Source organism: Euprymna scolopes, chromosome 19 (assembly GCF_053919585.1).
Source record: "Euprymna scolopes isolate OS-2025 chromosome 19, ASM5391958v1, whole genome shotgun sequence".
Lineage (NCBI taxonomy): Eukaryota > Metazoa > Mollusca > Cephalopoda > Sepiida > Sepiolidae > Euprymna > Euprymna scolopes.
The window spans coordinates 140,331,431-140,356,406 of NC_136500.1; the positions used below are offsets into that span (position 1 = coordinate 140,331,431).

Here is a 24,976-nt window from a genome sequence, read left to right on the forward strand (position 1 = left end):
ATTCCATTACATTTCCGGCCAATTACTGAGTGTATTCCATTACATTTCCGGCCAATTACTGAGTGTATTCCATTACATTTCCGGCCAATTACTGAGTGTATTCCATTACATTTCCGGCCAATTACTGAGTGTATTCCATTACATTTCCGGCCAATTACTGAGTGTATTCCATTACATTTCCGGCCAATTACTGAGTGTATTCCTTTACATTTCCGGGCCATCTACTGAGTGTATTCCTTTACATTTCCGGCCAATTACTGAGTGTATTCCATTACATTTCCGGCCAATTACTGAGTGTATTCCTTTACATTTCCGGCCAATTACTGAGTGTATTCCATTACATTTCCGGCCAATTACTGAGTGTATTCCTTTACATTTCCGGCCAATTACTGAGTGTATTCCATTACATTTCCGGCCAATTACTGAGTGTATTCACTTAAACATTTCCAGGCAATTACAAATAACAAAATGAAAACAATCTAAAAGGATTAAATAAGGGGGGGGGGTGTCAAAAAGTCGTGCGAAATCCAAACCAGAGTTTTTTTTTTACCTGCTGAAGATGGTTCTGATTTACTTCCGGTTCTTCTCTCCGAGTTTTACCATTGCCACTGGAGCCAGCCGCAGCAAATTCAGCCGCTTCTTTTTCCTTGGCCAATTGTTCCTGAAAAGCGGAAACATTAAAAAGATGGGCTCAACAGTTAGAAAAGTGTAGATGCTCAAATATGTTTGATCCAATTTACCAATTCTTTACAAGGAACAAAAATTTGAATCGACCAATAAAATATTTGCAAATTGAATAACAAAAACTATTAAAATTTTAAATTTAGGAGTTTATTCATTTTGAAAATGAATTCTGGTACAAGTTATTTCCCAATCTTTCCGTGTGGCAGTCGGATGTGGAAGATCCACATGTAATTTCGCAACACAGAACCAGTTTTAATATAATCTCTGCTTGTTTCGGATGTGGAAGATCCACATGTAATTTCGCAACACAGAAACAGTTTTAATATAATCTCTGCTTGTTTAGTCATGCAAAAAGCTGAATATCTATGAACTTGTCTTATTCAGGATACCTTTATATGCAAACGGATTAAAGCCACAACATTCACATTATGTTGGATCAGATGAACCCAAATTGACTACTGATAGCAAATTAGTCAGAGTTAATGGTCATAGCTAATAGAGGGATGTGCCAAATTTTGTGCAAGCATTTAAATTATAAATATAAATTAGAGCAGACTACAGAAGACCATATCAGAAAGCCATTTTGCCATGACATCATAATCTAGGCACATACAATCAGATAACGCAAAAACGGCTGTTGAAAAAGACGTCCATTGAACACATGACTCCACTATCAAAGCAAATCTTAAAATCGTACGAGAACCCACATTTAGACTTGTTCATGGATCTTAATTTTAACTACAAATTAAAAACTGAAGGTTCGCAGTGATACTGGATGTATGAAATTGATGCAAGTTAGCTAACACTAAATGATAGCAATGATAATGAAATAACAGTGGGAAACGAGTCGTATATATATATATATTATATACATTAGTGTTGAAAAGAATAATGAAACAGTGGGGAACGAGTCGTGTATATATATATAATATACATTAGTGTTGAAAAGAATGATAACGAAATAACAGTGGGGAACGAGTCGTGTATATATATATATATATATATATATATATTATATACATTAGTGTTGAAAAGAAAAAAGTTACCTTAATAACGCTTTCTCCTTTGATGATATGACAAAGTATGGCCAGCATCGACTCAGACATTCGACTGCCATAAGTTTTAAGAGGTTTTCTCCTCCACAAATTCATCACCGCATGAAAAGCAGCCTGAAAAAATAAAATAAAAAGTTTGTAAGAAAAGTACCAGAAATTCAGTTGTGGTTAATGACTAGCAAGTTTTTCAGCAATCCAAGTTAAAAGTTATTGAACATGATGAATAAACTAAAAATTGAAGCGACATTAACTAATAAATTTTTAGTACGTTGCTTCACAACCTTTCGAGGTTACTTAACCCTAAAATCCAGACATTTACTAACAGGTTTTATACTTTAAAATATTTATTCGTGGGTGTAAATTTTAGAAAAATTATTTTCATGCAATAATTTTTAAATTGTGTGTGAGCAAATTTATGCATACCATTGGTGTAATTAAAAATGCGTTCTAAAATACATTTTTTTTTAATTTGAACCATTAACAGATAGCCTTGTGGAAAACAAAAGGCATGTAAATTATAGATATTACTATATTTTAGGTTTCAAAGAGTCTTCTATTTTCAAGATAAAAATATTAAATGTATATTAATTGCTCATGTATTTTTTGCAGTTTTTATTTTTTATTCAATTTTTTTTTTTTTTTTTTTAAGGGAACTATGCTCATGGGAAACTGTTTTATAAGCTATTTTGATTAGTTCATGAAATTAATCTTTTGCATTTTTCCATTAACAGCAAAACCATGTTACCTTTTGTGTTGTGATAAGATATTGTACTGGGCTGAATGGGACAAAGCCAGGTTGACTTGATTTGGGCGGAAGGACATGTGGAGATTCGGTGACAGTTTTAGGATTGACCATCTTCTCTACCAACATCAGCCAAGCATCAAGAAATTCTCCAGTTCCTTCTAGAATTTAAAAAATTACAAACGTGATTTTACTTACAATGTTTCATGCCAATGCATTTTCACACATTAAATAAAGTGATTAAGCTTTTAAGTATCAAAGTTAGGTCAATACAAGAAAAACTATTTTATAACAAATCTATATTAAATAGATTTTTTTTTTTTCTAAACTTGCAGATTTCTGCTCCAGTCATCCTAAAAGATTTTCTTATACACACACAGGGCAATATAAAACAATGAACAGATCATTACGAATTTTAATATTAAATAACACTTTTGTATGCCTATTAAGGGGGTCATCTACTTTTATTCCCGCTAAACTCTTAAGCTAGATGAAAAAAAAATGCTATACAAATTTTTGAAGTATATTAATATGCATATTAAAATCCTAAACTTTTCAACTAACAGTGAATTATGGAATATGCATTTCAGCCAATAAGGCACATTTTCCCATCAAACGATATAATTTATGGATAGTTGAAAGCACTGAAACCATAACATATCTCCTCCAAAGAAAAACCATTAAAATTAGAAAAATAATGCTCTATTTATAGTTTATACCCATCCTGGGACAGGTATTCTACTGTTGAGACAATTTTTTTCAATTTATTTTATGCTTATACCATTTTCAGGAATATTTTTTATATTAAAACAGAGTGTAAAATTCCTAATTAAAAAACAGCTTTTTTTATAAAAATCATTTTTAAGCAATTAATCAAAATTTGCATGCATTATAAAAATCTTGCAAATTAGAATTATTATTAGAGTTCTTTTTCTTGGGATTGTTTCAAAATGTGATCGAGACAGTCATTCACTCATTGGATACTCATAAAATTTGATATATTTCAAAATAAAAATACATGATTTTTAGAATATATTTTCACCATACAAATTTTTATCTTTAGTAGAAATTCTAAACAAGGACTGAAAATTCTGATGAATAATTTTGGATGCTTTCTTTAATAGAAAGAAATCTTCTACCCACATGTGCAAATGTTTTAATATTAAGCCCATTTTATAGTAGCATTGGCGCGCGCGCGCGCGCGCGCGTGTGTCGGGGGGGGGGGGCTGGTTCTTTAAGCAGATTATTTTGATGGGGATTATTGTTTATGTATTTCCAAATATGTGTATAATTTTAAAAAGCGAGCAATACCATTTAAGCTGAATATAAAAAATAAAAGGTAAACTCACCTGGAAGGTCAGGATGTTCCAAGCCTTCAGAAGCAGGACATTTACCTCCCATCGTCAAAGCCCAATTGAAAGAACTGGAATAAGGAACAGTCAGCATTTTCTAACAGTTACTTACATCATACTTTTAAAGAAATCGGACAAATTTGCATATGGTAAAATAAAAAGGGAATAATGTGTGTATTGAAAGATTTGTATTTAAATCAAAATTAAGCCAAGTGGCAAAAACTTGTTACAAATTATAAATGTGCAATTATTTTTATTACAGAAAAATTTGTCTTGGTTAAAATAATGGTCAAATTAATTAAATTCTTAGTTGGGAGAAAATGCAAGATTTCTTTGTTTAAAGTGTTTAAAAAAAAAAAAAAAATTAGTAAATAGTTTTTAGCACTAAACTTATGAGTTTAAAAAATAAACTTTGCATAAATATCTCTAAAACAGACTATAACTGCCTTTATTGCTATCTTAATTTATCGACATTTTGCATGAATTCCTTACTAATTTTTTGCACCTTAGAAAAACAATCCATTAAAAAAAAAAAACAAAAAAAAACTCCAATACATAATACAAAAATGGATTGGGAATGTTTTGCATTGGTCTTTAATTTCTATGATTCAAATTTTGTACAAATCAGATATTTCAATTATCTTAAGAGGGGGAAGGTAATGATGGCTACTGAATCCATCAAAATATGCAAACCAATAGGACAGCATCCCAATACACATACCCATTACTAATATGTCGGTTTTACAATGAGATTTTATTGTTGAAAACCTGATGCTTTTCTAAGAATTTTGGATCGGTAAAACACATTGTCACATGGTTGTTTCTTTGAAGACTACAACATGATTATTTTGAAAATAAACCTTCCTTATAACTAATCAAATTTTACTTATTCCATTCTTTTCAACTCGCATATTCTTCATCTTACTGACAATCTATCATAGTTAACCCTTATTCTCAAATAGCTTTTAGCCTTTATAAACAACTTGAGTAAATTTGTCATAAAGCATCCTTGGAATAAACATGTGAAAAAGATGGTAGATTCTAAAATTATGGAACAATATTTCAGATATAGTATCAATAGTATAGTCAGGATGGGAATTCCAAATGAAAAATACTAATATTCATAAACACTTATAGGCTCTAAAACTACAGGGTTAATTCATCACACCTGATATGAAAATAACCTTGGGATGCCAGATCTGGTGTAACACCATACAGTGAAGGTTTTGGTAGCTTCTTGAAAAAAGAACTCCAGTGTTAGTCCAAGGATTACAAATCACCCATTCTTTGCAGATTTTAAATGGATCCACACTTTCTACTTCGTATACTGACAGACTCTCACCCCCAAAAATAGGGTTCATATGTCTAAAACAGTGAAATCATTGATCCTATAATGCAATTGAGTGCTGATATTTTGATAAAGAGATTCCATGGGGGAAGGTTGAAATTTTAGTACCATATACACAGTTAATAACGTTTTTTCAAATAAAATAGGATTAAAAAAATCTCTCCACACTGGCCAGCTCATAGACATAAAAATGGAATGTTACTTACTCAAAAAAGGCTGCTTGTGCTCCAGAGGACAAGAATTTTTGTAGCATCAAATGGTAAGGTGATTTTTTATCATCAAATAACATTGGAGAAAGAAAGCCAACGCAACACACCAGAAATGTCAACCTATAAACAATAAGATAAGAATATAAAAGTTACTTTCAATCATGAACATGTTCATTTATATAAAAAAGTGTTTGGAAAAGAAAGTTGAGTTAGTAGTTAAAAGGTTTAGAAATGTGTAGCTCAATATATTCATAGTGTTAATATGTAAGTAATACATGTGAGTATTTAGTAACAAAATGACGTATGTTGTTTTATCTTGTTAGTGTATTTATGCGGGTAGTAAGTTTTTTTGTTTGCCTGACTCAGTAATAATTTGCACACAGTATGAAGACTTGTCGGGTTGGTCATTAGATTTCTTTGCAACTTATTTCCTCCAGCCAACCTTGTTCTGGTGTGCTGCCACCCCCATTTTTTTTTTTTTGTTTTGTTTTTAGTCTTTGCAGGTGGATACCCTGACTGAATATCAAGGTTAAATTTGGGGCAAACACTGACACCTCTTACCCCACCCCCATAAAATGAGGTATCTATTCGGAAAGCCATTCTTATCATGGCGAGGTTGAGGTGTATTCCATTCTTAACATGAAGTTGGGGGTTGTCTACTCTGAAAGCCGTTCAACATTAGGACGTTGGGGATTGGCCACCAACAACAACCACAGTTTAATTTTTGTTTACAAGGTGTGTGTGTGTGGGTGGGGGAGGGGGTCTTCCACTGGCCAACCCCAGTTAACAGGTCTTGCTGGTACATAAACTGCAAGAAACGAGTTGCAATGTTAAATATTACAGACAAAACTTTTAAATTCCATCTACTTGAACAAAAAAATCTTTAATGAAAAAATATTCACCTCAGCTTCGGTACTGGCGAGCTCGGTGGTGGGAGCCAGCTGAATGCATTCGCCAAGAGTTTCATAAGAGATTTTGCCACTGCCTGCGCAGCAGGTGTTGGGTTTGTTGGTGTGGCAGGCATCTGGTGATTGCGTCTTTGGCGGACGGGTGTGCCAACACATAGCTTAACCAGGAGACTGAACAGTTCTGCTAAGGCTCGGCCTAAACGCGAAGTCACAGAGAGCAAGGGCTTTAACTGTTTCACTTGAGCCTGTAAGGTAGGGCAGAGTTTAGATTTCTTATTTGATTCTTTCTCAGAGCCGTTTACTTCATTGGTTTCCATCGGTGTTTCTTGGTTTTCAGATGTTGTAAGTGATTCGAGGGCGGCACTCACGCCATTACTTCCCATCTCATCAGTGCTGTGTTTCAAACCAGAAGCGGAGACAACGCCGCTGGTAGTAGAAGAGCCACCATTTTCAGGAGAGTTCTTGTCATCTTTGTCCATTTTCAAATCTTTTGGCATTAGTTTCTCAAGATCTGCTCGACCAAATTCACAATCAGCTGGTAACATATCCTCTGTACAGAGAGCGAGTAAGACAGTGCTTTCCCAAACAAGAGAACAGTAGAGGCGGCTCAAACCAGTCAACACTTGAAGCCCCAACTCTGAACCCCAGTGACTCACAGAAATTGTACGGATATCACTCTGGAGAAAAAAAAAAAAAAAAAATTAATTAGAATTCTTAGAGATAACATAAGTAGCAAGGAAATATAAATTTTTTTTTTTTTTTCTTTTTTTTTTTTTTACATATAGTTATCAAAGGTTAGCCATAAACAGCATTTAAGATTAAAACAGATTCTAACAAATTTTTATCCGTTATTGTTGTATCATGTTATTGGAACTATAGTAATATACTTTGCAAGTATATTGTTAACATGTAGTTTCAGATAACAGGTAAAGTAAAAACATTTTCCAATTACTACCAGAAAAGAAATTAAAATAAAGTAAAAAAATTTTTTTCAAAGAATATAAGTATATGACCAATATTTTTTCATAATATGCAAATAAATTAGTAAAATAACTTCATTGGATCTCAGGTGGTGCAGGGCAGGTACAGCTACTTCATATTTTTTAAAAGTTAAAATAAAATTAAAAAAAAAAAAAAAAAAATTAGGTGAATAATTTGAATACTTACAACTTAAAATTGCAATTTAGATGTTTCACAAACAGCAAAAATTATTAATTTCATGAATATAGAAAAAGAACAGTTCTCATAAAATAACAAAAATCTATGATCTGCATACCTATGCCAAAGCAAAAACGTCATATTCCAAGAGTTATAAATTGATCAAGTATTTTTTTTTTTTTCTTCATAATTTTAAAGCAATTCATGGAAGGCATTACAAGATAAATTCCAAGTTTGAAATATCGAGTTATCTCCCTTTGTTTTTGTTTTCTTTTAAAATTGTCTTAAAGCCGGGTGTCTTTCTGTTACCCATAAAATTTTCTTCCTTAAAAATATTTGATCAATTTATGTGATGTTTGAAAAATTTTCGTTTCATCATGGATAGACTTTTCTTTATTTTTGTTTTTTAATATGGGGCAAATTCTTGACACAAAACGAACACAGAAGTAGGAAAGCGATGTGATTACCTGACCCATGCGGCAGACATGAGCAAACATCATAACATAAGCATGGGCAGCCGAAAGGGAGTGCAACAAAGGTGTTGCTTGAGGGCAGTAGATGGCATCTGGGATGTGGGAGGCCAGAGCAAGTTCTCGGAGCAGAAGGGAACCACCTGGTCGCGGCAGGGGCTTATGCAGATTTTCCAAACTTTCCAACACTTCATTCAGTCGAAGAAGGCCCTTTTTCAACACCTGTGGTTCACGTGATAAGGTCTAAACAAAGAGAAAGTGTAGCTAATGATTCCGGGCAAAGAGTTTATAGTTCAAGTCTTAAAATAGATTTTTCACAAAAACAAAATTTAAAAATACATTAAGAGGACTTAAAAAGTATTAGGTTGGCAACCATGTTCGTGTAGATTAAAAAAAAAACAAAAAAAAAACTACATTTTTAAAAGTAAAATAACTATTTAATCAGTGATGCATTTTTGAGGATTTGAAAATAAGTTGAAATAACTAAAATAAAATATAACATTTTCAAAACAATTTAAGAAAACGGCAAGAACTTAGTTGCCAACCCAATATTAAAAAAAAAAACAAATTTAAAAAAAAACTTGGAATCCTTAGTATTAAAAAAGTGTTTTGTATTTAACAGTGCACTTCGAAAAATTAAAATTATCCAAATTAAAAAGATATAATCAATTAGAGGAATTGTAATGTTTAACAATGTTTGGTTAAATGAAAGAATGCAGCCTAAATACACACCTTGCAGAAGTGCACAATTTACCAACTTGGTGAACTAGGAAATTTTGTATTACTTTTCCCTTGAAGAAATTAGTCAAGATTTTCAGAAACTGAACACAAATGACTACAAGCCATTATAACAGTATGCCAGTGGTATTCACCTAACGCAGGTTAAATTCCCCTCAAAGGAATTTTCATGAGAATATCAAATTCACAAGCATTCCCCAACTGCATGTATACATCTATATTTGAAGCGAGTGCATATGCAGTGGTGTACACAGTTTCAAAACGAATACACACAAAATCATTATGCAGTGTTTTCAAGTCTATAGCATTGTCGCGTACTGAATCCGTGGTTATTTGATAAGGTATCAGGTTGACGACTAAGTTCTTGTTTTTAACTTTTAAATTCAGATGAATATATCTTGGCTCAACCCAAAATTTATTGATTGAAATAAGCACCATAAGAATCAACACTTTTGCCAACGCAAAACAAGCATTTATGCCAGTCACGTAAAAATCTTGCAATCTGGTGGTGATGAAGCTGCTTGAAGGCGTTTTTGATATCATTTACGTTTTTGGAGCATTTCTTACGTAAAAAGTTGTCGAGATGCTTGAGAAAGTGGTAGTTGATAGATGAGAGGTCTAGAGAGTATGGCAGATGAGGTAGAAATTAGTAGCCCAATTTGTTCAACTTCTCCAGGGTCGGTTTAGCAACGTGCGGTCAGGCATTGTTGTGGAGGAGAATTGGGCCTTTTCTGTTGACTAATGCTAGGTGTTGCTGTCGAAGTTTCTAATGCAGTTCATTCATTTGTTGACAATACTTCACCGCCATAATGGTTTTGCCTGCATTTAAAAAAACTAATACATGAGACTAGTCGCAGACCACCAAACAGTCAGCATGACCTCCTTTTGGTGCAACTCTGGCTTCAGGAAGTGTCATGGAGCTTTGTTGGCATCTAACCACTGATCTGAGCTGAGCATCAACAGGTTGCTGTAAAGAACTCACTTTAAATTGCAAGTCACAACCCGGTCAAGAAACATGTTGTCCTTTGTTGCGTAAGAGGGAAAATGACCTCATAACAGCGTTTCTTTTGGTTATCGTTCAATTCATGAGGCACCCAATTTATCAATATTTTTTTTTCTTTCCAACCTATCTCTAAAGTGATTGGAAATCGTATGCGTTACGTCTAATTCAGAAGCAAGTTCTCTAACAGTTGTGTGGATTGGCTTTTAATTGATCGTTATCAACATCCGATAGTTAACCACACCACCATGTGCATTTTAACTTATCATTGCCACAAAGTTTCTTAAACCACCATTGTGCTGTGTATTCAGCAGTGGTCATGGGCCAAACGCTTCATTGATATATCGCGAGCTGTTTTAGCAGCTTAAATTGAAATTAGAAAATTGTGTGACTTTGCTTTTTTTCTATCTTGTTTTCAACATTCTGAAAAGAATTGTTTTAAAACTTATTCAAACGATTAGATAGAGCGTCTTTCTCGCCTTAAAATGATATATAAAGTAAAGCTATAATAAAAGCGTGAAATCAAAATTTGTAAATACATCATTTGAAATCAAAATTTGTAAATACATCATTTGAAATCAAAATTTGTAAATACATCATTTGAAATCAAAATTTGTAAATACATCATTTGAAATCAAAATTTGTAAATACATCATTTGAAATCAAAATTTGTAAATACATCATTTGAAATCAAAATTTGTAAATACATCATTTGAAATCAAAATTTGTAAATGCATCATTTGAAATCAAAATTAAAAATTTCTCAAGAACCTTGTCAACCTAATAGCTATCAAAGTTTGATTGGGTGTCAGTTTCACTGTTGTTCTTAGTATAACCAATGGTACAGCAGAATTGTGGAAAGATCAATCAAAATGGCGACCACTCAGAAGACGTTTTGCATGCTTGAGTTTGCAAAAACAAATGCCATTGTCACAGTGCAATGTGCTTTCTGAACACAATCTGGCATTGATCCAACCCTATTGTGAGAGCATTTAATGCTGAGTTCGATCATTTAAAGAGAGTGGGCGTCTGTGCAAACGCAAGAGTCCTGTAAGGCCATATATTACAGAGGAGCAAGTGGAGAGAATTCATAATGCATTTGAGGAGTCCACGTAAGTTTGTACACCGAACAACAAAAACGGTCCCCTCGTGACGACGACTGGTTCTACGCATGCGTCAGAGGACGTCATGACCTGATTTACTTTAAATAGTTGAACTGACTAAATTTCATGTACATCGTGTTAGCGCGTTGGTTTGTTATTTAAACGTTTTGGGTTCGAATCGTGGTGTGAGATGTCTTTTTTTTTCCTTTTTTTTTTTCGATTTTTTATATTTAAATATTGAACCAGTGTTATTTAAGCCATTTTTCACGTAACGTTCATTTTTCTGGGTTTTTTTTTACTTCGCTTATCCACCCCCGACCACACACCTCCAAACACCCGGGTACCCACCGATTTTTTTAAATTTTAATATCGAAACCGGCTTATTTGTTTGTTTTTTCGATTTTTACATTTAACATTGTTCGTTTGCTTTATGTTAGTTTCTTTTTTGTTTTTTGGTTTTCTATATTTTGATCCCCCCCCCCCCTCCGCCTTAAGTTTTAACATTCATTTTTATGTTTTCTTTTTTTACTTCACTTATAACAAACAAACCTGGTCATTGACCTTATTTGCTGAATAGCTATTGCTTACGTCGTCATCATCGTAATGCTCAACAACTTCCGTGCGGGCACCTGTCAATTTGGTTCTTAAATAAATTCAAACATCTTTCAGTAACTCATTCTGGCTGGCCGAACGGTTCATGTTTTCCTTTTCACATTTTATTTTCAAACTTTGCCTCAGGGCTTCAGGTTCAATCCTACCAACTTAACCCCCCCCCCCGTTTCTTTTTTATTTAACAGCACACACACACCTCCAAACACTCGGGCAACGCCGGGTACCCCCCGCTAGTCACTTATAAAACATGAAATGGAACTTGAATGCATATACAACACATGTTCATGCTAGAGGTTTGTAATGTTTTTTGTTTTTGATGCATCGAGTGATGATTTGGGGGTGTATTCTTTTTGAAAAACCCTGTATATTACATTCTCACAAAGTGTCAAATTGAAACAAAATGAAATGGTTGGCTGCCGCTATGCAAACACTAACGGCATCTTCATTCTAAGAATTTATCTATCATTCGTATTCAGTATTTAAATAAAATAATCTATGCATGAATACTTACCAAAATCGCCTTACACACACTAGCAACAGCTTGACATGCAGGGGATGTAGGAAAATCTATAGGGAGGTTTGGAAGACCTAGAATTCCCATCAAAGGATAGAGACCATTCTGTGTGACAAATTCACGGCAATGGTCATCAGTTGTATTATTACTCAAGATGGCTTCTACAAATTTCATCTGAAAAAGAAAAGTTTTCAGTGAATTTTTTTTTAACGTACAAAAATTGTGCAATGCCATAGATTGTAATAAAACACTTTAGCATGTCCATAAGTGAAGGAAAGAAAAGCAGAAGACTTACCACATTCAGAATATAATCCATTAACGGTATAGCAAGTCTTTCTTGAGAATTCCTGAAAGAGAAAGAAAAATTGTGAAGGATTTCATTATGAATGTACACACCTAGTAGAATAGCCCTCCTATGACGCGTATCCTGAGCTGGTGTATCTACAATTAGTCTCACTCTTAAACAGGGTACAACAAAATAGGTTGTACACTATGAATTAAACACCAACCCCTGCCCCATCGATGCAAGGTTGCATACCAGTTTCACAATTATTTTAATGGGATGCGTTTTGATGAACTCATTGCACTTGTACCCCCCACCTTTGACATACATATAGCAGCAAAATTCCACCCCTTCACTGTAAAAATTCCTAGATGCCAGAATGCCTTCTCTAATAATTTCTTCCCTCAGACTGCTAGACTTTGAAATTCCCTCCAGTTTCCTGCTTCCCTGACTATACTAATCCGCAGAAGTTTATATGTAATGTGAACGGACATCTTGCTCATCTCATGTTGAATATTATGGCTTGGCCAATGTTGGATGTCCAAGGTAGAGATGTGAGTGATAGACAATTAAACTAGAGACAATGTTATGCGAATAACTTTTGATAGAAGAATGTTGTTAGAATAAAAATAAAAACAATGTTTTGAGTTAAGACTGGAATTTTTTTTTTTTTTTTTTTTTTTTACAATAAACAAGTAGAGTATAATAAAGATTTTGGGAAGGTTTGTCAGCATCTTCAATGGGTGGGTTAACATATTGGGAGTTTCCGAACGACCAGAGATTCAATTTGCAATCTAGTTTCTGCCTTTGGGCTGGCTGAACATGACATGAATTTTTTTTTTTCTTTTTTCATAGGAGTCATCACTTTTTTTCGCCAATATTTTTTTAAAAATTATTCTCTCCTTTAGATTGTCTAGCCTTAATTTTTAAAAATGTCGCTTCCGGTTTGGCGGTGGTCGTAACAGCATAAATGTTACGTTTTACCCCGTTCTTTTCCTCCTTTGCAGTACAGGTTCGAACCTGCCTTCCTACTACCACATTTTTTTTTTTTTGCTCAACATACACATCCAAACACCCAGGCAACGCCGGGCTGAAACGCTAGTAAAGAATAAAAGCTTATAAAAATCAAATTGTTCAACGTTAAGAGACGAGACGACAAAATGTTCGTGGTATATGTAAAACATCCACCCACACAGATACACAAGCAAGATGTTATATCCACAAACGTTTGTGTTATGCATACGTGTAAAGACACTGCACAATACTTTATATATACACGAGACTGATGTTTGATGGTTATGAAAGATATTGCATCTGTAAATGTAAAAGGCAGATATGCCGTGAATGACCCCGGCGGGATGCAATACTTAGTCTCCTGTAAACATGGTCCGAAGTAGTAGTCCCTTACATCCAAGTGGTAATGTTTTGTTTGGGATGAACAAGAGTAAAAAAAATATATATATATAAAAATAAAATTCACTGAATAGGGTTATGCTATTGGCTCTTGATAAATACCATTTAGGCTGCTGCATGACTGATTGTCCATGTTTAGGTTAGAAATATTTTGATAGGAAAAAAATGTTTGAATAACAGAATGTTTTTAAGTGAAGAAAGTATTTAACTTAAGAAAATATTTACATGAAACTAGTTCTGTGACAGATCAGACAATGGCTGTGTGGTGATATGTGTTGATGTCATTTAGATAGGGAGATTTTTTTTTTTTGATTTTTTTTTTTAAAGACAAATTAGTTAAAAAAGTCTGTAGTCAGAGGAAGAGAGAGTCCACTGACTAATGGCTGAGCAGGGGAAACTGTCAGGAAATGTTGATAATAAAAATCTAAGACTAGGGTGCAGCTTTACAATGGGGAAACATCGAAATATAAAGCTGCTGTAAATACAAACAAAGCTTTGAGTCGTACAAATCTTAGTTTGCAGCTTTTTTCAAGGATCCATCAAATCAATCAACCCAGACGGACAAGGTATGTTTCCTATCGGCTGACGTTACCCCTCAACTAAGAACTGTATCCGTTGCCTATTATCCTAAAGACCATCCATCATGAATGTTATTTCCTGTTTTATACACTCATCACTGGACGATCACACACACACACACTCAACATCTTAGGAAATATCACATCAAAATGAAAATACAGCAGAACCATGGGATACGGTATATGTTCCAGGGATTAGCATCGTAAGGTGAAATCGCCATATGGTAGGGCCTAAGCAAAATTTTATACAGTACATGATACAAATGTATATAATCAAATAACATTTTAAATAACACTGTAATACGCGACAACTACCGTAACTAGGTTCCGGAAAAATAATCTTATTCACATCGTAATCTGAAAAAATGTATCCCGCATTCTACTGTAGACACATTCACATAGACTTGTAAGTATATGAACACATTATATAGACTATATTACAATAGTTTTGCACTACTTATGTTCCCTTATAAAGAAAAAAAAAAATATATATATATATATATATATATACACACACACACACACAGCATGTTTATTTACAAACAAATGTTTTATTGGAAGAAGTCACATCCTTTGAAAGCATTATTTTGTAAAGTTAAATTTAAAATGTTTTCAATGACCCAAGTAACGCTGTAATTTTTATGAAATGAAAAATTTTTTTTTCCAAGACTTTCAGTGGCATCCACCCTAATCATAGACTTGGTAACCACCCCCCTCCATTTTGCTAAGTTCAGGTTCCATTTTATTTAAGCAATCATCGACACTTCACAGAACAAGCATTGTGAGAAACTTGAAATCATTTTGGCATACTTACAGGGTGAAACAATATTTACAGCTTCATTTTAAACCTTATTGAAAAGATCAATTCAGGTAACTTGATTATGTAGTAGACCTGACATCTATTCAATGTAACCGCCTTCAGCCTCAATCGGAGTTTGGAACTGAGAGCATGCCTTTTCCACAAGCGATGGCAGGAGCGTGGTGAATACTCAACAGTTGGCGATGATAGGCTGGCTTTGGTATTGTGGGAGGTCATGTTAGCGATGTTCTCGACGTATGACCAAACGACGTAGTCCAATGGGTTCAGTTTGAGGAAGTGGGAGGGATAGCAAGAGATGGGTACAAAGTCGTAACACTTCTGAAGCCAAGCCTAGGATTCTCTGAACTTGTGAGCCGGTGCCGAATTCTGCTGCCACACTCAGGGTCTGCCAGTGGCTACCAGATTGCACCAGGGAATCCCCACACACTTCAACACATGCAGATAGACTCTGGTATTTACTTTCAAGCCAACTTTGGAGATGTGATGTGGCATGATGTGGCCCTCACTTGAAACCACACTGAAGACCATAACTGAGTCGTCCGATGCATTAAGCTGTTCCCTCAAGCGTTGAACCGTCCGGATTTACATCTTTAGTGTACTGGCAATGGTCCTGTTGTCATAACTAGGATTAATAAAGAGCACAAGTTGTACAGCGGCGCATCTCTGATCTTGCTTGTTGAACATTGTGTCACTTTCAGACATAAGGCTCCTATCGCTCTTGAGATTTGTACACAACTGGCCAACTAGCAGATGGTCTGCAACAAACTGATTTTCATCACACAGGAATGGAATCATGTTTTTAATTCTATCATTCCACCCTGTTAAACAAAGGCTTATTCTAAGCCTCAATTCTGCACATATGATTAAAAAAATTGAATGAAAGAGTTTAAACTAAATATAGCTCACATTACATACACTTATGCCAAGCAGACGTGTTCCAAAATTCATAATGGCCAGCGAGTTTCAGAGTTTATTGCATAAACTCATAAGCACAGCTAATTTTATGCAACTAAAAAACTATGAAGCTTTAAAGTGAAATCAATGAAATCCCAATCCGAATCACTTACTGAGCTTGTTGCTCTGTAGCTAATAGCTGTTTCGCTCCACTGCTCTGACTTGCAGTGCTGGCCATATCATCATCTTCATCATCCTCATCTGATGACCCTCCTCCATCGGGAGGTTGTGGTGATCGGGGTGATGCATTCTGGGACTGTTCTGCTTTGGGCTGTGGTTTTTGACAAATGTATTTCAAGTCTTGACCCATAGCACATACTTCCTCAAGCAGCTGTTAAAATAAAAAATATTACAAGATTCGTTAAAAGATTGCAGTTGAAAGTTTTTCATGTGAAATCATTTAAAAATGTAGACAAGTAAACGTTCTTTTTGTTTTAAAGCATTAATACTTTTTGTGTTATTTTATGCAGACTTAATGTTGTTTTAAGATGGTTCATAGTATTTTCTTTACCAGATTCAATTTTGTATATAGATTATCAGATCCATTTCATTTGTATGTGTATATTTTGTGAATAAACAATTTACAATTCAATTTTTGAATCTGTAGAGCAGTTTGAATTATTGAACATACTAGATGGGTTACCCGACGTTGCTTGGGACCGTATAAACAATGAGAAAATTGAAGTTGATTTTGAATATAATTGTTATTCTTTGGAGAGAGGAATTTTTAATGTACATGTATCATTTGCTATTTCTAGCAAAAGAACATTTTACCTACCCTAGGACAGCTATTACACATATGGAATAATTGTACCTTTCCTAGGACAGGTAATTTACAGAATGTATAATAAATAATTTTATCTTTTTGGGACGTGTAATTTACAACACATATTTAAAATATGTTTACCTACCTTCGGACGGGTAATTTATATACAATATATGAAACAATTTAACATACTCTCGACAGGTATTGTACAATATATGAAATAATTCCTCCTTCCACCAAGGCTACCATGATTTTAAGAAGATTGAAATTTTTAGAAGATGGATCATTAGGATTTCCAAATTAATACATAAATACATTGTGTTGGTTTACGAGTTCGCAACCCTTGCTTCACTATAAATTTCAACATTACTGCATTTCTTTCCTCCCTCACTATTGTCAGAAAAATCATTTTTGGAAGATGTCTTCGCAAAATCTTAAAATTTTAAAGTTTAAATTCTTGGATATGTTACTAATTTCGACAATCATTTTTCATAATTTTAACCCACATTATCCCCCCACCCAAATAACATTGATGTACTGTCTGGGTTGATTATTTCATTACAAACACCAATCAATTAATTCAAATTTCATCATTTTTCATAATTCTTGGATATGTTACTAAGTTCGACAATCATTTTTCATAATTTTAGTAGACGAAAATAACAGCCTGGGCTAATTAATTCATTACAAACGCACCAATCAATCAACTTACATTTCATCATTTTTCATAATTCTTAAATATGTTACTAATTTAGACAATCATTTTTTATAATTTTAACCCATATCACCCCCCCCCCTTACGAAAATAACTTTGATATATTATCTGGGTTGTTTATTTCATTACAAACACACCAATTGATTTATTTCTCATAATTCTGGGATATGTTACTAATTTCGACAATCATTTTTGATATTTGTAATTCACGTTATTGCCTACCCCTTACTAAAATAATAATTGATATATTGTCTAGGTCGATTATTTCATTACAAATACACCAATCAATTAACTCACATTTCACCATTTTTCATAATTCTTGCATATGTTACTAATTTAGGTAATTATTTTTATAATTGTAACATACATTATCGCTTTACCCTTTACGAAAAAAATAACTGATATATTATCTGGGCTGATTATTTTATTACAAATGCATCAATCAATAAATTAACATGATTTTTCATAATTCCTGGATATGTTACTAATTTCGACAATCATTTTTCATAATTTTAAACTACATTATTAACCCCTCCCATACAAAATAATAACTTTGATATATTGTCCGAGTTATTTCATTAAAAACACATCAATAGATTTATTCATATTTCATGATTCTTGGATGTTACTAATATCGACAAACATTTTTCATAATAGTAACCCACATTACCGCAATCCCCCTTACGAAAATAACTGATATACTGTCTGGGCCGATTAATTCATTTAAAAAAAAAAAATGAAAAAAAAACACCAATAAATTAACTTGCATTTCATCATTTTTCATAATTCTTGGATATGTTACTAATTTAGACAATCATTTTTTCATGATTTTAACCCACATTATCACCCCCCCCCTACAAAAATAATAACTATGTAATAATGTCTGTTAAAAATATACATGAAATAAAGTAATGTTTAAATCGTAAACGGTTTCAACCATTTCCGGCACTGACTTATTCCCCACCACACTGTTATAAATATGCATTAAATAAATTAATGTCTAAAACAAAATGTTGCAGCCATTTCCGGGACTAACTGTAAGCACCACCCTACTGTTAAAAATATGAATGAAATATAGTAATGCTTAACTCGTAAACGGTTTCGGCCATTTCCTGGACTGATTTCATATCCCCCCAACTCACCGTTTTAAAAACATACATGAAATAATGTAATGTCTAAATCGTAGACTGTTTCAGCTTTTAATATTAAAGTAATTTTGAGATCGTAAATTGCTTCAGCCGTTTCCGGGTCTGACTCCGTATTCCCACTTCTTTTATTCCCCTCCCCATCTCTTAAAATATATGCCGTGTCGGTTATTTTGTATTTTTTATTTTTGGAGGAGGTAATGCCTGGTAGAAAACTATATTACGCTTACTTGGCCTTTTCGCTAAGATCAAAGTGCAGTATCTGACATGACGCAGCATTTCAGCGAAATCATCAACTGGGCCCCCTCTCCATAAACAGAAAAAGTGGTGGTAATGCTTGGAAGAATAAACAGGGACTAATTCACCACACCCCAACATCACATAAAAAAAAAGAATGTTTGGTAATCCCTGGCAGCCTCCAGAGTACTTTTTAAAGTAACATAATCGTGTTTACCCCCCCCCCATCATCATCAACACATGACGTCACTTCCGGAAAATGACTTAGCAGTTTTTCGAAATACATGATTTCATTATAAATTGTTTGTATTTTTTTTTTAAATATGCGTACTACACTGTAGAAGCACCTGATTTAAAATTCATGCTACTCAAAAAATAAATATTTCAAAGCGCAGTTAATGATTAGGCAACACTTGCTTTACAATAAACTAATCAAGAAATTGGATTGAGAAACAGATCTTAATGTTAACTAATACTAAACAAAAATAGAGATAATACATGTCAGTTTTTTAATAAATAAATTGTTAGGTGAAAGTATAGAATATTTTAAATAATACCTTCCCCTCCCCATATTAAGAATGTCTTTCTAAATAATAACGTTATTTCAGCACTGTCCGTATCCTGTGTGTCATCCCCCCACCTCCGCCTTTAAATAATGTATGAAATTAAGTAAATATGAGACCGTAAAAAAGATTTATAGGTTTGTTTTCATATTTACAAATTTCAAACCACAAACAAAATGTATGTATGGTTTCGTTTAAAAAAAACATAAAATTGAGTTGGTGTCAGAATTGAAATTCAAAAGAACCGAACGTTCCAGCCTGAGAAAAAAAAAAACGCGTACAAAACAAAACGTCTGCTAATGTTTAATGAACAATTTACATGTAAATTTGCCGATGTCTGGATGCGATATACATGCATGTAAAGCAAAGATATTCACTATAAACCACCCTTGGTGCATGAATATTATTTCCTGAGAATTTCAGTGCTTTGTGACCAGTAGTTTAATAGTTTACCTGTTAGATATTTACACACACAAGCACACACGTCTGTTTTATTTATATAGAAGATTAGATTTGAGGGTAAAGACTCACCTCTTCAAAGAGAACATTAGAATTTCCACTGACGTCAAATATTTCATAATATGAACATCGCAAGAGCAAAATGAACAAATTCTAAAATAAAGCATTTCACCATGTACAGGACATGACAAGTTACTACAGTGGCTCCTTAAGCAGGAATGAATGCCTTGCTTTTGTGCAACTATTACAGAGTGGGGGAGAGGAAGACCTCCCTTCGTAACTTCTTACAGCTCTGTCTCCATTATGAGAGAGTGAATTGTATCAACTTATTGGATACGTTAATATGGATACACTAATATGTTTATAATATGCTCAATCAAAACTGACATTTCTTGTAGATACATGCATCAACACATGACATCAGTGTATGGAACTTTAAATTTGTTGAAGGGTTTTTTTGTTTTATAGCGAGTTTCAGCTGTTGTGCCAGCCTTAGATTTCGCTGTGACTTGGGATACAACAATGTTTTTCTACGTAAATAATTTGATGATCAGTGGGTTATGAAATTTTCTATTTTACATGCTAAAAAAATTTTCCTTTTATTTTGAGAGGATATAAAGTTTCTTTAGGAAGTTGGATAATTTTGTTCCCAAATTCAACTGCATATCCTATTGCACCCTTGTTCTTAGATCTACCTGTATATACTGTTATGATAGTTTTGATAAAATCAGATTTTATTTAGATTTTCCTGAAAAACGAGAAAATGTTATTTTGAGTTTATTACTATATTTTTATTTTATTATTTTAAATGTCATACAGTGGTATTGTCAGTTTGATAGTATCAGATATCAAAGTGGGCTTAATTGTAAAACTAATTAAGCCATAACTTGTGTGCTCTTGGGCTATCCTTTTAATTTTTAGTTTAACTAATTGAAAAATTTTCCAATCAATCAAGCACACCACTAGTACCTATTTACTATGCCTCCCCACGGGACAGAGTTAGACACCAGGGTCGTTTTTTAATGTGGAAGGATGAGTTTTGCAATTTTACAAAGTACTTCCACCATCCATTCTGAGTATCAGTTCTGTTTTGTATTTGTTTCTTCATGAACATTTTAAATATTTATCAATAAATTATACTCAAAATAGATTTCGTGTGTGTATAATGGTTTGGTTTACGGTATATCAACCATCTAAAAGTCATTTAATGCTGAATCAAATCCTCACAATTCCATAGGATAATTTTATATTAGTAAAGTTTTGGACTTTTGAAGAATTAAATAGAATAAAATGGTTAGGGATGAACTAATAGATATTAGGGCATTATGTAACCAGCAGATTGATCAAATTAGGCCTTTTTGATCCCCCGATAAACTGAAGGATTCAGCCATCAGAATCATATCCTAAGGCATCACAGGTCACCAGCCAGGGCCTACAAATGGCCTCATTGCATTTAGTAAACTCATGGCCTCCAACGAGAGGGTGTAATATGTGCGTATTATACTGTTTCTTATAAACCAACATGTCCATTGCATGGTTTCTTTTAGAGCCAAATGCTATATCAACAAGCTAACCCTATTGATAATCTTTTTTGACTGTTGGACAAATGACATTTTCTCCAGGTATTATAAGCGTTTTAGTTTTCCGAGAAAAAAAAAAGCTTCAACCTATTATAAAGTGCCATAATTATCATGGATTCGTGGTCAATGAAAGTGGCCATGAAAAAAAATTTATAAATTGTCAAAAATTGTGCTTATAAGATCTTTTTAAATAATATTTAGATATAGTAATAAAATTATGTACAAGTGAAAGCATCTAAATACTTCTGATACCTTGATTGTAGCTTTAGTAGCATCTGTCCTGAGTGACGGTTGGTGCCGCATCAATTCATCCATAGCATTACCTAGATTGCTGGCTGTGTCTCCTTCAAAAGGGAAATAAAAATTAGGATTCAAATCAGCTTTAAGATGGACAAATTTGATAGAGAAAATATGAATTTGAAAATTAGCTTTATAGAAATTTAATTAAACATTCAAGAAAATTGGAATTAGTTATCAACACGTGCAAATTAATATTGAATTTTTTTTGTTTTTTTTTTTTAACTCCAAGTTGAACAATTTTATTTGCTCTACATTTTCTACAAAATTGTGTTTTTGATTGAATTGTAGCATGATAATCATTTGTGTACGTTAAGAGAAGCATAAACAAAAAGGAAGAGTGTAGCAAGGCTTACCAAATGGATCTGAACTCCGACGGCGTCGCATGGCAGGCAAATAATCTTGTGAAAGAAGTACTTTGAAGAGTCTATCAAATGGTCGACATTGAACAAAAGCTTCCAATCCTCTTGCGTTCAGACAAAGAGCGCTGAAGACATTAGGTAAAGAAGCAAGTACTTCACGTGTGGCAGGTACCTAAATAGATTGAGAAATCATTCAAAAGATCAGATCAAGATACTTTCCAAGACAGAAAGTACAAAATACTCAGAGAAAGACTTAAGATTGTTCAGGATTTAATGAGCAAAATTTTATATAGTCATAAAATCATTACTTTTCATTTTTGAGTGCCTTCTGTTTTGTCACTAAATATAGTTTCAAGAGATTGAAATTTCAGAAACTCCAATTAATATCATATACATAAAGTTTAAATTTTATTAAAAGCAGATATGTATTTAAAGTTTTAAAGAGGGAGGGGGGGCACAGTTTCATTATGTGGCAGAAATTTAGGATTACTTCAGTCTTCCTTCAAAAATTTTTATACAGAAAAACACTTATTTTTTAACCTTCTTTTCTTTAGAAACCTACAGAGTTTTATATAATAGACATCCAAAACAAGAATGACTAGTTGAAAGGGTAGGGGGAATCAGCTGTCCCAACCTCCCTTCCCAATTTGGTGATGGTATTTAAGAACAAAGGACTTTTCCATGTAAATTTTCCAGAAGAGTATAACTTATAACTGAATTTTACAAAATACTTTATCCACTACACCACGGGTCCTTGTATTATAAGTTACTGTTCTGAAAGTTAAAAGTTGAATTCTCAGTGCTGGGATGACACTAAATAAAATTGTGAATTATCTAGGATTTCTACCCAGTCATGGATGACACGGTGAGAACATGCTACACTTGCGGACTAAATAAAGGGTTCATTCTGTTCAACATTCTGTGCAGATTCCCAAATTTGACAAGATACACCTAAAGGTCAGAGGTTACATCGACCAAAATGTTGTGAATAAAGCTTAACAGTTGTTTTAATAATCCAATATGAATTATCAATCTTCATCTCAAAAACTCAAACATACATTCATGATTTACAATGGGTTAGTTGGAAAGTATTCTCTCAATGTAATAACAAACAAGGTGGCAAGACGATCAGTGTGATTAGCTTCAGGGGATTTTATGGCATGTCAACCTTATTTTGTGCCATATAATTAAAATCATTTGGTAATTTGGAAAAAATTAAAATTATATCTGCTTTCTCCTAGAGAAACTGCACATTACTTTTTCAGGTAATCAGAACTTTATATACATCTTTCAACATTAATGCTACTGGACTGTGATTGGGATTTATTTTATCTGCAGAGATATCTCCATTGTTACCTGTAATGCTAAACCTTTATAATAACTAACATAAATCAACATTTCTATTTGATCATAGCTGAAGAAATGAGAATTTACCCATTGGTTCAGTTGGAAATTCAAGTTTTCAAGTTAGAAAAAAATGCACAAGAAAAAGATCAGACAAAACATGAAAATAAGAGAAAAATAATCAAATAATCCAGTGTTTCAGTTTTATAGATCATTAAAAAAAATGCAAATACTTTTAAGTTGCCAATTTGCTGAGAATCTACACAATCATAATTAAAGAAGGCATCAAAAATATTCAGGATCATAAGAAAGGGTGAAGAAAAATCATTGATCTTTCAAATAGTAAATGACAAACTTTAAAGTGAAATTCACGATTGTTATACAAAAATTAATATTTATCAAAAAGAAACTTACCTCAAGAATGAGAGTTCAATAGAAACATTTTTATTTAAATAAAATAAGCATCAAGTGCACTTGAAACCAAATCACAATGTAATATTAGAAAAATAAACATTTTGTTTGAAATTTATCACAAATATTTCAACGGTAGAGTCCATCTTTAGTGAGTTCTTTTGTTTCTTTTTCCTTTTCTTCCTTGCCATGTGGTAAATTGGGAGAAAGTCTGTATAGAACCGCGCGTTGTATCTGGCGGTTATATTTTGAAATGTTTTCCTAATATTAAATTATGATTTGGTTTCAGGCACACTTGATGCGTATTTTATTCAAATAAAAACGTTTCTACTGAACTCTCATTCTTGATGTTATTCTCGCATTACCTACGCACAGGTCAAACATTTCAAAATATAACCACCAGATACAACGTGCAGCTCTATACAGACTTCTTTCTCCAAATTTACAACATGGCAAGGAAGAAAAGGGAAAAAAAAGAACACACTGAAGATGGAGTCTACCTCCGAAATATATTTGTGATAAATTTCAAACAAGTAAAATATTTGTTTATTTTCCTAATATTATGTTGTGGTTTGGCTTTCACGCGCACTTGATGCATATTTCATTTTATTCATAGGAAACTTACATCTTTTGTCAAGAGAGCATGAAGCACAACGTCTGTAAGGCCATTGTCTTGCAGTGATGACAGCAGGGACGGCTCTTGGAACACAAAAACTGTAACAACATCTGTGGCTGAAATAGAAAAGATCAGCTTTGTAAAATAAAACAAATTTGTATGTAATTTTCAATTGATAAAACAGTTAAGCAAATTTAAGTGGTTTAAACATTACTGAAAACTTCAGGAGACCACTAACCATTTCCATTTTTGGTAATGGTGGCAGGACAAATAAGATTTCTATAATATTAAGAGGATGGCTGAATTCAATTACATTCACATTGGTTTGAACTAAAACCCATAATGAACTAGATAGTTGCAAGTTGCTAGGTAAATATCATAGAAAGACTCAGCACCTTTCAATATCAGTCCTAATAACCAGGCCCGGCTGTCAAAAATTCAGCCACACCTCACTTGATATATGCTCTCCTAGATAACGGCTTCAACTGAAGCATGGTGAAAGGACATAGCAACAACATGAAAGATGCATTAAAAGCCAGA

The 24,976-nt window shown here is 33.4% G+C and overlaps 1 protein-coding gene across 6 annotated transcripts in view; it reads right to left on the reverse strand.

Annotated features, from left to right (window-relative positions):
• The window catches only part of LOC145240003 (E3 ubiquitin-protein ligase HUWE1-like), a 232,954-nt gene that overhangs the window by 110,929 nt on the left and 97,049 nt on the right, over nt 1-24,976 (reverse strand). For all 6 annotated transcript variants that reach the window (XM_080103595.1, XM_080103593.1, XM_080103591.1 and 3 more), the window contains exons 20-32: nt 24,446-24,552; nt 22,060-22,237; nt 21,659-21,750; nt 16,055-16,272; nt 12,189-12,240; nt 11,891-12,067; nt 7,924-8,169; nt 6,293-6,975; nt 5,388-5,510; nt 3,831-3,904; nt 2,485-2,642; nt 1,731-1,853; nt 551-661 (exon numbers count right to left, since the gene is read on the reverse strand). In XM_080103595.1, the coding sequence (XP_079959721.1) occupies nt 551-661; nt 1,731-1,853; nt 2,485-2,642; nt 3,831-3,904; nt 5,388-5,510; nt 6,293-6,975; nt 7,924-8,169; nt 11,891-12,067; nt 12,189-12,240; nt 16,055-16,272; nt 21,659-21,750; nt 22,060-22,237; nt 24,446-24,552 (2,342 nt within the window). The remainder of the gene's footprint in view (nt 1-550; nt 662-1,730; nt 1,854-2,484; nt 2,643-3,830; nt 3,905-5,387; nt 5,511-6,292; nt 6,976-7,923; nt 8,170-11,890; nt 12,068-12,188; nt 12,241-16,054; nt 16,273-21,658; nt 21,751-22,059; nt 22,238-24,445; nt 24,553-24,976) is intronic.